We start from the raw sequence: 15,077 nt of genomic DNA on the forward strand, positions 1-15,077 counted from the left end.
CTTTAGGTAAATCAACACGTAATCAGTGTTCGACGTACGGGGGCTCTGTTTTCATCGGTTCGTATGTTCTAGTGGACCTTTGCACAGTGCTGTATGATAAAAATAATTATATTGGGATCTGTAAATAAGTTCCTTTTCACACACACACACACACACACACACACACACCCCAAATCCACGTATAGATGGACTTGCATCGAAAGTGATAAAACTTCACATTTGGCAAAAGCACAAAATAGATTTATTTGGATTCCCGTTTCTTTGAAACAATAAAGCAAGAGGCTGAATACAAGCGCATGATATCTGAATATTGTCTACGGTGAAAAAAATCACTAAAACGAACTTGATCGATGATTACAAAACTCTTTTTCCACTTTTCATGTGCACTTCATTCAGATTGACACGTCACCCCGCCCTTTTATTAAGCCCTGTCTTATTGAATATCAGAGTATAAAGGTGCTACTGTAGAGGTCGTGAACCCTGTGCTTGTCCGGGTGAACTGTGACCGCGCCCTCTGAGACGCCAGTCGCCGTCCGAGTGCCCCTCCTGGGTCGGCCCACCTCGCCGTCCCCAGCCCGAGGCTGCCCCCTGCAGCCCGCCAGCGTAGCCCAGCCCCCTGGGTGGCGGCCTCAGGAGAAGGGCACCTCCCACCGCTGGGTGAACGCCGACAGCTCGCACGGGCTGATCACCAGCATCTTGCTGCTCTCCACGCCGTCCAGGGCCATCTCGCTGTCCAGGCAGAAGCGGGACGCCAGGTGCTCCAGGTGCGTCCCGGACCTTTGCCACCGCTGTGGACACAGGGAAAAAACAACCGACTGCCGGTCCTGTTCCAGACTTTCATTCTAAACACTTAAGGAGCTTCTATTTTCTGTAGTTTAATATAAAAAGAAATAAAAAAATCCCACACATTTGACCACATTTACCAGACCCCCTTATCCACAGCGCCTTACAATCAGTAGTGACAGGGACAGTCCCCCCCTGGAGACACTCAGGGCTGCTCAGTAAGTGGAGTTTGAACCTTCTGGGTGGGTGAGTTGGCCACTAGGCTACTATCACCCTACTGGCCATGCGTGTCGCTTGATGACGGCCACTCGCAAGATAACCACTTAACCCGCAATAAACCCAACCGATATGGCACCTTTTCTGCGCCGAGCAACATCAGGCGATGGACCCAGACATGTGATCGGCAGGTTTAAAGAAGCCTAACTTAAAACTTTTTAAGACCCTTTTTAAGGCCACTTTGCATCGGGGTCGTCAACTACATGTGTCCAAGGGCCAGAGTTTTTCTCGGCAGACACTGTGAGGGGCAGATTCTCTCCTAAAATACGATATTAATTGTGATATATTAGTATTTCCAAACTCTTACAAGATTCATAATACCAGTACTGCAGCGAGCCACTAGGTGGCGACTGCAAAATTTTCGGTTTCTTATTTCGGGGCTGCACAATTTGGGGAAAAAGTCCTATTGTGATTACTGCGTTCAATATTGTGATTTGCGATTGCGTGCCTCACATTAAACGACAAATTACTACATCTTTACATCACTCAAATGTCATTTTCCCAAGACTGCAGCTTAATAAAAATAAATCAACAGTAATTTTCTCAAGAACAGGTACATTTAAGAAAGACATACTACGTTTATAGGTATACGGGAACTCTTGTATATAAATGGTATATTTTACGTTTTAGATGCTGATACAAATCCGTCGTGTTGCCTTTTGTTGGTGCATTTTTAACTACAACTTCACCGTCACCAGACTCGGAATCCTTTCCACCAGCTGTTGTGACGTCCCACATACGAGCTGCTTTAAGAGAGCAGCGCTGTTGTACGGGTGGGTGTGGCTTTGAACACAGAATGAGGCGTGGCGTTCGGATGAACCCCTGTGAAAGGTAATGAACCCCCCGCGATAATGAATACTTGGTATTTAATTGGCCCACCACCTGACATTTATTTACAACATACGAAATCCTTTAACCAATCACTGCAACCAATTTACAAGCAGGATAGGTACTATAGACCAGACGTTCGTGTTCACTGATTATTATATAACTAATTATTAGAATAATCGATTAACAGCTCCCAGAACACAGCAAAAGCGGTTAACAGGACGAAGAGGTTCTTACATTTACATTTACGGCATTTACCAGACACCCTTATCCAGAGCGACTTACAATCAGTAGTTACGGGGACAGTCCCCCCCTGGAGACACTTAAGGTTAAGTGTCTTGCTCAAGGACACAGTGGTACTAAGTGGGGTTTGAGGTGAGTGTGTTACCCACTAGGCTACTAGCACCATCTGACATCGCGATCCATTTGATTACAACTATTGGACTTTTGATTTAGTTATGTCATAACTAATTTTTTAAAAATTTGCGATTGATTAGCTAATTAAAATAAAAACTGGTTGACAGCCCTGGTTTTTTTTATCTTTTGTAGACGTCATTATAAAATGATTTTAAGGTAAATGTATTGCGTGCACAAGATTTTTTACTTTCCAAGGGGAAAATAAATCTATGATTATGGTGTCAGTTTGCATGTGAACACAGGAAAACTATCATGCAGTATATAAAAATATTCATCCTTCCCAGACTTTAAAAGACAGACAGGGTCAGAGTTGGAAACTGAACTGAAATGTGCATGAATAACGGTGATGGACTGGCCCATCAAAAGCTAGTCTGAAGTACTAGACTCAAATTTAAAGCAAACAAGAATCTTCTTTTGAAGCGGAACCCTCTATTTCCTCAGATTTAAGGGCCCATGTGCTCAAATGCGGTGGTATTCTAGATGTAATGAATGTCATTTTAAAGGCGAGAGAGGAAGTCCCTCAAGAACCAGCACTAGATGTCCCTCTTGCTCCAGCTACGACCTGGAGAATTCAGCGTCCTCGGCGTAACACGTTGTCGGGGGAATTATCTTCTTCACGCGTTCACCGCTTCCATATCCTCTCGGGACGGGAAAAAAAAAGAAGAAGAAGAAAAGACAACAGTCAGGATATTTGATGCTCGTTGTTCCTCGTTCGTTCTACAAGCCGCCGAACAGACGTCTCTGTTCCGCTCCTGATCAAAGGAACCCCGACCCAAATTACCGTGACACTTCTTCTTCTTCTGCGGTTGTAAGCCGAAATAACGAATATAATTAAACCTAAAATCAATTAGTATTCAGGGCCTGCGGTGCCTGGAAGTCCTTCTTGTAACAGGCTGTTGAAGCACCGTTGATATGAAAGCCTTATTCTTGGGCTTATAGTCTTATACGAGGGCCTGAGGGGACGTGTCAGAACATCTCTAATTACCTCCAGCTCCACAGTTACCTCCCGAGGACCGACCGGGGCTCCACGCGACTCTTTCTATGAAGGAGGTATGTGCTCCTCAGCACGGGTTCTTGCAAGGCAGGAACTGGGCTGTCCCAGGTTCGAACCCCACTTACTACCACCGTGTCCCCAACTGTCCCCGTCACTACTGACTGTGTGGCGCTCTGGATAAGGGCGTCTGGTAAATGCTGTAAAATGTCTACAAACAGGTCAGAAAATCTTGACCGGATGACAAGGCGGTATTAAATAAAATAAAAATTGAAAAAACGTGACAAATCGAGTTATCAAGTTTTTTTGTATGTTGCATTTTAATTGTTTGTAGCATCAATGACTGTTTTGTCCTTTCCATTAGACAGCATTTGTCCAACTATGAAAGGATATTTTTGAAGAAGTCCGGGGGAAGGGCGTGGCCAGAGTATACATGGCCAGCATCAAATCCCTTGTGTGTGTTTCAAACTTTTGAGAAGGGCGGGGACGCCTGGCGCATTTTTTTATTTCTTATTCTTGGAGGCGCCACCTGCTCTCCGTAAAATAAGCTTCTGCCGGCCATTGTCTGGCAGTTTTTCTCATTACTTTTCCATTAGAGCGGCGTATTCCCTGCGCTCGGCGCGTGCTGCATCGCCGCTGCCCACTCGCTCTCTATCTGGAGAAGACAGACAGCCTCCCGCACATACTTATTACAGCGGGGATGTACACGGGAGGCGGGGTCTGGCCCTCGCACGGGACGGGGTCGTACCTGCTTGCCGTCGCCGACGTCGCAGGGCATGAGCAGGACCTGCGAGGCGGGGAAGGTGGTGGAGAGCGAGAGGCAGTGTTGCTTCTGGCGGATCTGCTGCGCGTGCGTGTAGATCCACTCCTGGGGAACACACACACACACACACACACACACACACACACACACACAGACTAGTTAACACTAGTGTTGAAATTTTGCAGCATTTACCAGGCGCCCTTATCCAGAGCGACTTACAATCAGTAGTTACAGGGACAGTCCCCCCTGGAGACACTCAGGGTTAAGTGTCCTGCTCAGGGACACGATAGTAGTAAGCGGGATTTGAACCCAGGTCTTCTGGTTCGTAGACGAGATGTGTTACCCGCCAGGCTACTACTGGTGAGGATATCCAGGTAACGCAGGCTTCTTGCCATATAACCTCGTCGGCGTTGGTCAATGGTGTAAAATTAAAAATCTGTTCAGACATCTCACCAACATTTTATTTTGTCGTGTGTGCAGATGTTGGCAGAACAAACATCGTCCCAGAGATAATTTCATTAATTTATATTTGCAGCATTTATCAGACGCCCTTATCCAGAGCGACTTACAATCAGTAGTTACAGGGACAGTGTCTTGCTCAGGGACACGATGGTAGTAAGTGGGATTTGAACCCGGGTCTTCTGGTTCATAGTCGTAAAACAAGGCACGCCGGTGCCTGCACGAAACCTGCACAGAGCGGCGGGTTAAAAAACGACTTCCGATTACAGGCCTGAAGGGCTCCTATAGAACGCCTGCGCGGCCCCCGTCTGGGCTGAGGTGGACCGGTCCGAGCGCGTCCACGATGATCCAATTATTTACCCATATTAAGCCACAGAGAGCAGCGTTTTAATGCCATTTACATTTTTATTTTCAATTTTTTTTTTAAACGGAAATCTTGTTAAAGAAGACGACTCCACTCCGGCCTCGCTTTATTCCCTTTTAATGACTTTCCCTCTCGCTCCGAGCGATGCCGCTTACTCCCGCCCGTGTGGAATAATGTAATAACGGCGCATCACAAGCAAGGCGACGGGGGCGGGTTCGATTACTAAAGACGGCCCCCAGAGGCCCAGCTTCGGCGACAGAAAAGTGTCTTTTCCTCTTTTCTCTCTTTTTAATGAATTATCCGCGCCGACGTGGGCGCGCTGACAGGGCCTGACACCCGAGGGCGCCTGCGGCCGTCGCCATCGGCAATTAGCGCCACGTCTGCTGAGCGGCGGATTTTAATGAGATGGTGGAGAGAGGACCAGCTTCCTCCCCATCACCTCCGGTCCTGAACGTCGCCGGAGGCAAACTTCTGTCTCCAGCGCCACCCTTTCTGAAGATGAGAATATTTGCATATCAACCACAGTGTCGCTGGACTCTCCTACTAAACAAAACGAAATCAATAAAATCAATAAAGTGAACTTCGAATTGTGGGTCCATCGCATTACAAACTTTTCAGGTGCCCATTCATCACTGGCGTCTATGCTAACGTCACACTGGATTGACATGGCGAGGCCGCTGATCTTGAACGATGGCTGGACATGACAATGAAGAAGGACGCATACGCACGACGGGGCTTAACAGGACAGGGAAGACATCCAGTAGCAAGTAATAACGACCCGATGGTGAACAGACACGAACGGGGCAGCTTTATACGATCAGACACAGGTGAACACGATCAGGAAACATTACACAGGACGAACGTGAAACTCCGGTCCGGATCCTGGACCCGGAGTAAGCCCTTCCGGACCGGATCGTGACAGCTAATTATCTAGTGCAGTGAGATGGTGGGCCCACCATCGGCCCTTAATGACAAGTCACGACCCAGACTGAACGAAAAGTGTCCTCTGTATTTAACCATCACCCTTGGTGAGCAGCGGGCAGCCATGACAGGATTCAAACCCACAACCTTTTTTAACCGCTAGGCCACCACTGCCTTAACGATGAACCAAAAGTGGTTGCGATGCTAGAATGGGTAATATTCTCTTTTACTCTCAATTAGCTGCATTTGAATTAAAACCAGTACTCTTCAGTAGTACAGGGTGGGCCATTTATAAGGATCCAACTAAAATGGGGATGGTTGGTGATATTAACGTCCTGTTTGTGGCACATTAGTATATGTGTGGGGGCAAACTTTTCAAGATGGGTGGTGACCATAGAGGAGTCGGCCATCTTGGATCCAACTTTTGTTTTTTGAATAGGAAGAGGGTCATGTGACACATCAAATTTATTGGTAATTTCACAAGAAAAACAATGGTGTGCTTGGTTTTAACTTTATTCTGTCATGAGTTATTTACAAGTTTCTGACCACTTATAAAATGTGTTCAATGTCACCAACCATTTCCATTTTATTAAGGTGTATCCATATAAATGGCCCACCCTGTACTATTAGAAACTCAATATCAATCCATATCTAATATAAAATGTGTCATAAATGCGTTTCTCCATTATCAATTAGAATCATAAGTTTACAGGTCTTGTTGTATGGTGTGAAAAAGGCATTAAATGGCTGACCAATCAGATGAGTTTATACACCTATGCTCATTTTTGAATGATAAGACGTGCTGTAAAACCAATTAGTAGAGCTGGAAATTCGAGAAACAAGAGACGCCTGATGTTCAACACCTTCACTGCCGGCGCGGCAGCCACGCCCGCCCTCGAGCGGCGGCGCCACATGCGTTAGAACGGACGCCCAGCAGCATTCCCTTTGCGCTGTCCATGCATCTGGGCATAAGAGATGCGCTACGACGCAGAGCATAAAATACAGATATATTTCGCGTGGAATCAAATCGACGTGAGAAGGTTCACTCTCATTTTCTCTGCGGTGAAAAGGCTGAAAAGGAGCTCGTAATATCGAATGCAAACGTTGCGGCTTTTACTGTGAAAAAGAGCTGAAAGGAACGTGGACGCGGGGCGTAAGAAGGCGAGCGTGAGGCCCGGAAAGCTCGCGCTCATCATGAGAGCGAGTCGGGGTGCTTTGTACGGGCAGGTCGCGGGCAGGCAATTCGGCGCGGGGACCGTCCGATCCTCTCGAGCGCCTCTTTAGGCCGAGCGGGCGGGGCGGCGAGTCGTTTGTAACATTCTCACGCAGGGAGTGGCAGCGGAAATGCAAGAGTCAAGCGTCCGTGCCGAGTTTTATTCATCATCCGACGCCGGCTGCATCGATGCATTTATGCAGACCTGCTAACCTTGTTATAACCTTGTTACGACAAAAAAACCCGCGAGAGAAAAACAGTGAAATAAAGGAGCCGGTCGACGTGCAAATTCGTATCATGCAGGCATCAAACACAACAACAGCGGTGGTCTAGCGGTTAAGGAAGCGGCCCCGTAATCAGAAGGTTGCCGGTTCGACTCCCGATCCGCCAAGGTGCCACTGAGATGCCACTGAGCAAAGCACCGTCCCCACACGCTGCTCCCCGGGCACCTGTCATGGTGCCCACTGCTCACTCAGGGTGATGGTTAAATGCAGAAGACACATTTCACCGTGTGCACCATGTTCCCGTTCCCGACATAAAAGTGTAATATTTGGTTATGTTTGCAATATTTGCATATTGGTTTTCATTGTGTACTTGCAACATTTGCAATACTGTGGTCTGTAGTAGTCGCAAAAAGCATTTCACTGCATATCATACCGTGTATGACTGTGTAAGCGACAAATAAAATAAGAATTTGAATTTGTGTGCTGCGCTTCACCTTCACGTTCAGTGCAAAGGGGTTGATATTATTATAGATATTATATGATTATTCTACATTTTAATTCGTCCTCCTGAAAGAACATCGTCCATATCAGGAGACGTGAGATCGGCCGGGCCTGTGTGGACCTGCTTGTGTTTTCACCGGCAGCTACGGTCGGCGCAGCGTTCGCATTTCTTTACATCAGCATCACGCCAGCGTCGGGCGTGGCTGCAGTAAAACCCAAAACCGCGAAGCGCAGACAATGCTGGTTAAAATGTCCACGTGGCCTCGGCCAGCGCTGTAAAACGACGGAGGATAACGCTGTCTCACATTTACAGCATTTACCAGACGCCCTTATCCAGACATGACTTACAGTCAGTAGTTACAGGGACAGTCCCCCCCTGGAGACACTCAGGGTTAAGTGTCTTGCTTGGGGACACGATGGTAGTAAGTGGGGTTCAAACCTGGGTCTTCTGGTTCATAGGCGAGTGTGTTACCCCGCTAGGCTCCAACCACCCTTACAATCAGTAGTTACAGGGACAGTCCCCACCTGGAGACACTCAGGGTTAAGTGTCCTGCTCAGGGACACGATGGTAGTAAGTGGGGTTTGAACCCGGGTCTCTTGGTTTATAGGCGAGTGTGTTACCCACTAGGCTACTACCACCCTTACAATCAGTAGTTACAGGGACAGTCCCCCCCTGGAGACACTCAGGGTTAAGTGTCCTGCTCAGGGACACGATGGTAGTAAGTGGGGTTTGAACCCGGGTCTCCTGGTTTATAGGTGAGTGTGTTACCCCGCTAGGCTCCAACCACCCTTACAATCAGTAGTTACAGGGACAGTCCCCCCCTGGAGACACTCAGGGTTAAGTGTCCTGCTCAGGGACACGATGGTAGTAAGTGGGGTTTGAACCCGGGTCTCCTGGTTTATAGGTGAGTGTGTTACCCCGCTAGGCTCCAACCACCCTTACAATCAGTAGTTACAGGGACAGTCCCCCCCTGGAGACACTCAGGGTTAAGTGTCCTGCTCAGGGACACGATGGTAGTAAGTGGGGTTTGAACCCGGGTCTCCTGGTTTATAGGCGAGTGTGTTACCCACTAGGCTACTACCACCCTTACAATCAGTAGTTACAGGGACAGTCCCCCCCTGGAGACACTCAGGGTTAAGTGTCCTGCTCAGGGACACGATGGTAGTAAGTGGGGTTTGAACCCGGGTCTCCTGGTTTATAGGTGAGTGTGTTACCCCGCTAGGCTCCAACCACCCTTACAATCAGTAGTTACAGGGACAGTCCCCCCCTGGAGACACTCAGGGTTAAGTGTCCTGCTCAGGGACACGATGGTAGTAAGTGGGGTTTGAACCCGGGTCTCCTGGTTTATAGGTGAGTGTGTTACCCCGCTAGGCTCCAACCACCCTTACAATCAGTAGTTACAGGGACAGTCCCCCCCTGGAGACACTCAGGGTTAAGTGTCCTGCTCAGGGACACGATGGTAGTAAGTGGGGTTTGAACCCGGGTCTCCTGGTTTATAGGCGAGTGTGTTACCCACTAGGCTACTACCACCCTTACAATCAGTAGTTACAGGGACAGTCCCCCCCTGGAGACACTCAGGGTTAAGTGTCCTGCTCAGGGACACGATGGTAGTAAGTGGGGTTTGAACCCAGGTCTCCTGGTTTATAGGCGAGTGTGTTACCCACTAGGCTACTACCACCCTTACAATCAGTAGTTACAGGGACAGTCCCCCCCTGGAGACACTCAGGGTTAAGTGTCCTGCTCAGGGACACGATGGTAGTAAGTGGGGTTTGAACCCGGGTATCCTGGTTTATAGGCGAGTGTGTTACCCACTAGGCTACTACCACCCTTACAATCAGTAGTTACAGGGACAGTCCCCCCCTGGAGACACTCAGGGTTAAGTGTCCTGCTCAGGGACACGATGGTAGTAAGTGGGGTTTGAACCCGGGTCTCCTGGTTTATAGGCGAGTGTGTTACCCACTAGGCTACTACCACCCTTACAATCAGTAGTTACAGGGACAGTCCTACCCTGGAGACACTCAGGGTTAAGTGTCCTGCTCAGGGACACGATGGTAGTAAGTGGGGTTTGAACCCAGGTCTCCTGGTTTATAGGCGAGTGTGTTACCCACTAGGCTACTACCACCCTTACAATCAGTAGTTACAGGGACAGTCCCCCCCCTGGAGACACTCAGGGTTAAGTGTCCTGCTCAGGGACACGATGGTAGTAAGTGGGGTTTGAACCCGGGTCTCCTGGTTTATAGGTGAGTGTGTTACCCCGCTAGGCTCCAACCACCCCTTGCCGCTCGGAGTCCTCCACACACGTTGCGAGTGGAAGGAGATTCTGCGAGTCGGTGCATTTGCTCGATTTCGCTTGCGCGCAGCTTTTTCCGCTCTTTGGAAGAGCCCTCGGTCACCGGCTCCGGTCGCGTGCGCCAGTGGAGGCCCCGGGGCCCCGGCGGGGGCCTCGACACGGCTGACGCCGCAGTTGTAGGCGGACGTGTTTACGCGTGTCTGGGGGCCGAGGGCGGGGAGCGCGGGACTTCATTAACCAGCGCCGCCAGCCTTACCGGATGAGCGGGGGGGTGACGCCATGGCGGCAGATTAGTGGGGTCAGCAGCCAAGGGGTTGTTCACATATCGGCGTTTAATGGGATAATGTGGAGTGTAGAAAATGTGTCCTGTATTAAATCTAATTACCGCGGCCGTAATGGACGGGGCTTTACGGCGCCCGTTGTGGCTCGCCGGTGTTAATTTAACGGTAATCTAGTGCGCCTCGGATCCTGGATCCGCGCCGAGATCGGGGGGTTCGAGCGCACGGATTTTCTAAATACGGAGAATAAATTACCTGCCGGGGGAATAATTAAGTGGGATGAGGACCTCAACAAACGAGCCGGGCCGTTCGAGGGGCCCCGCTATCGGGCCCCGGCACGTAGCATCTCATTTGCATCATGTAATTACCCATCAGGAAAGGGCAGGGATGCAAACGGCCGCGTTCGCCGCGGTGCAGGGGGGGGGCGAGGTGGCGAAACGCGAGGAATCCGGTTAAAGAAACGGAGCCGTGCGCATTGTGGCCGTCTGTGCGTGCAGGAATCTGGTTTTATGCAAATTTGCGCAAGTCATCAGACTGGATCAACAATAAAAAAAAAAAGCGAAGCGATTATCACTTGTGATACACAGCAGCACAGCACACGGTGCACACAGTGAAATCTGTCCTCTGCATTTAACCCATCACCCTGAGTGAGCAGTGGGCACCTTGGCGGATTGGGATTCGAACCGGCAACCTTCCGACTACGGGGCCACTTCCTTAACCGCATGAGTTGCGTATCGCTACTCAAAAATATTCCAGAAAAATATTCTAAAAGCAGATAAACGCTTGAAGGATGAAAAAAAGGTTAAAATATTCTCCCTCTGTGTGAGGTTAACCCTTTTGAAATAAACCCTACTTTTGCGTCCCCTGACAGACGAGCCCGTCCGGGATCAGGCTTCCTAACGACTCGCTGGAAGCTGAAATGATAAATGCTGATGGTCCTCGCACAATAAATACTGCACGAATGGGAACCGGCCTGTGCGCCGCCTCGTCTGCTCCCGAATCGCCGAATGAAAAGAGTCTGAGCATCCAGCATCAACATGGAAAAAAAATTAAAAAAGTACAAAATATTTTAATTTGAAAATAATTTTGAAATATTTAAAATATATGATAACAAGCTTGTTGCGGAGGGGAGGAGCTAAATCACAGTGAAGGATGCCCGTGGTAAAGAGGGTCAAATGTGAACGTCTGATCGGTAGCCCTGAGCCATTGCGTGTCACGGTCGTATTAATCCTGCAGGTTGGTGTTGGTGGTGGGAAAGGGAGGAGGGAAATGGAGGAGAAAGGGAGGAGAAGGCTCCTCCCCTTTTTTAAACTTTGCCCAGCGGTACCTGGCTGTGCGGTGGCACTGACTTGGTGGCCACGCAGGGCCCCAGCGTGAGAGCCGGCAGGTCCTGGCCCTCCACCCAGCGGGACTCCAGGCAGTTCTGCCGCTGCCGTATCGCCCCCGACTTGGCGTCCGAGTCGTCCGGGATCCTGTGGATCAGAGGCGGGAAGAGGTGGGAATTCCATTCTGATGAATCCGCGGCGCGGCCACGCCCGCTGTGGATGAATAACTATTTATTATTGAGATGAATATTTGGTGCTATTTAGAGTGTCTCGTTCGGCAGGGCGTCGGCGCTGAATTACAATGGATATTAACATGTACCGGGATGAATTGTGCCGCAGTGGCAGGGCCATTTATCAACACGGGGGGGGGGGGGGGGGGGGGGGGGGGGGGGGGGAGGACGGGGGAGGAGCCGGCGGTGGGGTTTACGGCCGGCCCGCCGTCCCCCTTACTCAGCAGAGCGCCGGAGCCGCGGCAGATTCATCACCGCGGACCCCCTGAGCCACGCTGCCACCGTTCCTCGGCCCCTCAGCACTTTCCCCTCCTCCCGTTTTCACCGGCCCGCTCCCCTCGCCCAGGGGCCGGGGAAAGGGGGTCAGAGCGCGGCCCCCCGGGACTTGATCGGCAGATCTCACCTTTCTGGCTCGAGAAAAACGAGTCTGACGCCGGGAGACGTCATTAATCTCGCTGAATGGAAAATCATGAGAGGCGTGATGGGAATTGTGAGTGTGTGTGTGAGTGTGTGTGTGAGTGTGTGTGTGCGTGCGGTAGGCCGGGCGAGGCGCACTCACTTGAGCTCCGGGTAGACGTTGTCCAGATACCACTTGAAGGATTTGCACTTGAGACTCCGGCGGAGCTCCTCCCGCCCGTGAATGCTGATAAGGGAGGAGTGAGCGGAATGAGAGACGAACACGCCGCGTATCGCCAGGCACGCCCACCCCCCCGTCCTCCCGTGCGCAGATAACCTTAATACGGAGGAGTGTTCGTTTTCCGCCTTTTACTATCGCAAAATTGAGAACTTTTAGAACTTCGAACTTGACCCAATCAGAGCTGCTGTTAAACTTGGGTCACTGTAGACGGGGATGTTCATGGTGGTTCCCTCGTAACTCCGGTTTATTTATTTAACTTCAAACTAATTACCTTGACCCCTTCCGATAAACCGGATTTTAATTTTAATGAATGATTAAAATGTGTGTTTTTATTCATACTTTTATCACAGCAATGCCACCCAGCCTCCACAGTTTTAGGCCAGTGGCTTTCACGCCCCCAGGTTCAAGCCCTGTGACGGAATGTAGAGATCGAAGTATACTTGTTTTTGCCGGCCTGTCTCAACTTTAGTTTTAGTCTAGTCTTTGCGGCAAGCTGTCATTTTAGTCTTTATTCATCTTAGTCACGCTACTCATTTTAGTCTGAACAAGTTTCAGTCAATCAAAAGCATTTTAGTCTTAATTATCCATGACTATTTTAGTCTAGTTTTAGTCAATGAAAATTGTATTTTAGTCAAATTGTTTTACTAATGCAATTCTATTTAACAAAGTCAATATAGTACGAGTACCCGGTAGAACATTTATTTAGTCAAATCCATTTCATAGTTAGATCATAAATAGAACTTTTTGTTATTGTGTTGTAACCCTATCAAGAATACTCTATATCCATCCCAGAAATGGAAGACGCTCTGGTTCGACACACATTCTGTCCAAAAAATTTTCCTTTTCCACTTCATTGTAAAGAGGAAAGATGAGTTTGCCCAGCCATCTGCTAAACCACCACAAGTATCCTGTTCATTTGTTCATTTACGGCATTTACCAGACGCCCTTATCCAGAGCGACTTACAATCAGTAGTTACAGGGACAGTCCCCCGCTGGAGACACTCGGGGTTAAGTGTCTTGCTCCAGGACATGATGGTAGTAAGTGGGATTTGAACCTGGGTCTTCTGGTTCATAGGCGAGTGGGTTACCCGCTAGGCTACCACCACGCTGAAATCTAATTAACGCAGCAAATGCTAAATAAGGAAGTGACGTCAACTGTGTGTCTGGACGGGGGACACAAGAAAACGGTAATACTGCATAATAACTATAACACGATCATACGTTTTTACTCATCAACAGTATTACGTGATATATTTCGCAATGTTATAAAGTGACCAGCATTTACGCTGCCTCTCGTCTTGTCAAAAACTTTTCATTGATGAAGATCTTTTTGTTGACAAAAAACCTAGTTTGTAGTTAGCGGTTACGGACTGCACCGATGGCAAAAACGCCGAGCAACGATGAAACGTGCATCACGACCCCAGTCCCCTCATTCCACAGCGTCCCGCATCGCGGAGCAGACACTCACTCTCCGTACGACTTGCCCCTGGCGGCGGGCCGGGCCGAGTAGTAGTAGAGTTTAAACTCGTCCATCCACACCTCCGCTGTCCTCCTGGTGTTCCTGAGCGAATGCAGAGACAGAAGGAATTGTGTTGTTTTTTTGGTGTGTGCGTTCATCTACTATGAAAGGCCGGCAGGTTCCCTTTCAAAGTGAAGTGATTGTCACATGTGATACACAGCAGCACAGCACACGGTGCACACAGTGAAATGTGTCCTCTGCATTTAACCCATCACCCTGAGTGAGCAGTGGGCGGCCATGACAGGTGCCCGGGGAGCAGTGTGTGGGGACGGTGCTTTGCTCAGTGGCACCTCAGTGGCACCTTGGCGGATCGGGATTCGAACCGGCAACCTTCTGATTACGGGGCCGCTTCCTTAACCGCTAGGCCACCACTGCCCCATCATCTGGATGCAGGGTCACTCGCAGGCGCGGCGTGTTTCATACGAAGGATCTCCAGCGCGCCGCCTGCCTGCCTCTCAGATGAAGGTTAGGCCCGGCCCTCGGTCCCCGGACGCTCCGAGCGGCGGGGTCCCTGCACGGCTAATTAGGCCTGTTCCTATCCCCTCTGCGCCGCCGCGGCTCGGGCCGGGCTCAGAGAAACGCAACTTGCCATTTTTCAAAAAAAATAATCATCGTTTCGCCCGCTGCTTTGGAGCGCTTTTGAAGTGCGGCAACAGACCTGCAGAATCGGGAGCAGGGCCCGGGGGGGGCTGGACCGCCGCGCACGTAAAAAAGCAAGCAAGGTGCATAAAACGGGGAATCTGTTCATCACCGCGCCAGCGCGACGGGCGCGACCACGCCCTCGGCGGTGCGGAATTTAACGCCTCGAGTAAATTATTCATTAACTCCACTGATCCACCGCGACACGGAGAGATGGTGTCGACGTTACGAATCGAGTTGTAACGCCGAGCCTCTCCAGATCCCTAAAAATACAACAAAGAAGCCGATTCCGCTGCCGGCTGCCTCCGCTTTGCGGGTGAACGGCGTCCGCGTCAGAGTTGGAGAGCGGCGATGGACAACTGAACGTGGCCCGTAGTGAGTTATTTTTCTCCCAATTCTTATCTCTTTTTCACCGCGT

The 15,077-nt window shown here is 49.8% G+C and overlaps 1 protein-coding gene across 1 annotated transcript in view; it reads right to left on the reverse strand.

Moving 5' to 3' along the window:
- Nucleotides 1-218: 218 nt before the first annotated feature.
- The window catches only part of galnt14 (UDP-N-acetyl-alpha-D-galactosamine:polypeptide N-acetylgalactosaminyltransferase 14 (GalNAc-T14)), a 78,116-nt gene continuing 63,257 nt past the window's right edge, over nucleotides 219-15,077 (reverse strand). The window contains exons 11-15 of the mRNA XM_028952992.1: nucleotides 13,970-14,062; nucleotides 12,424-12,507; nucleotides 11,637-11,781; nucleotides 4,044-4,163; nucleotides 219-788 (exon numbers count right to left, since the gene is read on the reverse strand). Coding sequence (XP_028808825.1) covers nucleotides 630-788; nucleotides 4,044-4,163; nucleotides 11,637-11,781; nucleotides 12,424-12,507; nucleotides 13,970-14,062 — 601 coding nt within the window. The 3' untranslated portion in view covers nucleotides 219-629. The remainder of the gene's footprint in view (nucleotides 789-4,043; nucleotides 4,164-11,636; nucleotides 11,782-12,423; nucleotides 12,508-13,969; nucleotides 14,063-15,077) is intronic.

The sequence above is a fragment of the Denticeps clupeoides genome, chromosome 14 (assembly GCF_900700375.1).
Source record: "Denticeps clupeoides chromosome 14, fDenClu1.1, whole genome shotgun sequence".
In the NCBI taxonomy this organism is placed as follows: Eukaryota; Metazoa; Chordata; class Actinopteri; order Clupeiformes; family Denticipitidae; genus Denticeps; species Denticeps clupeoides.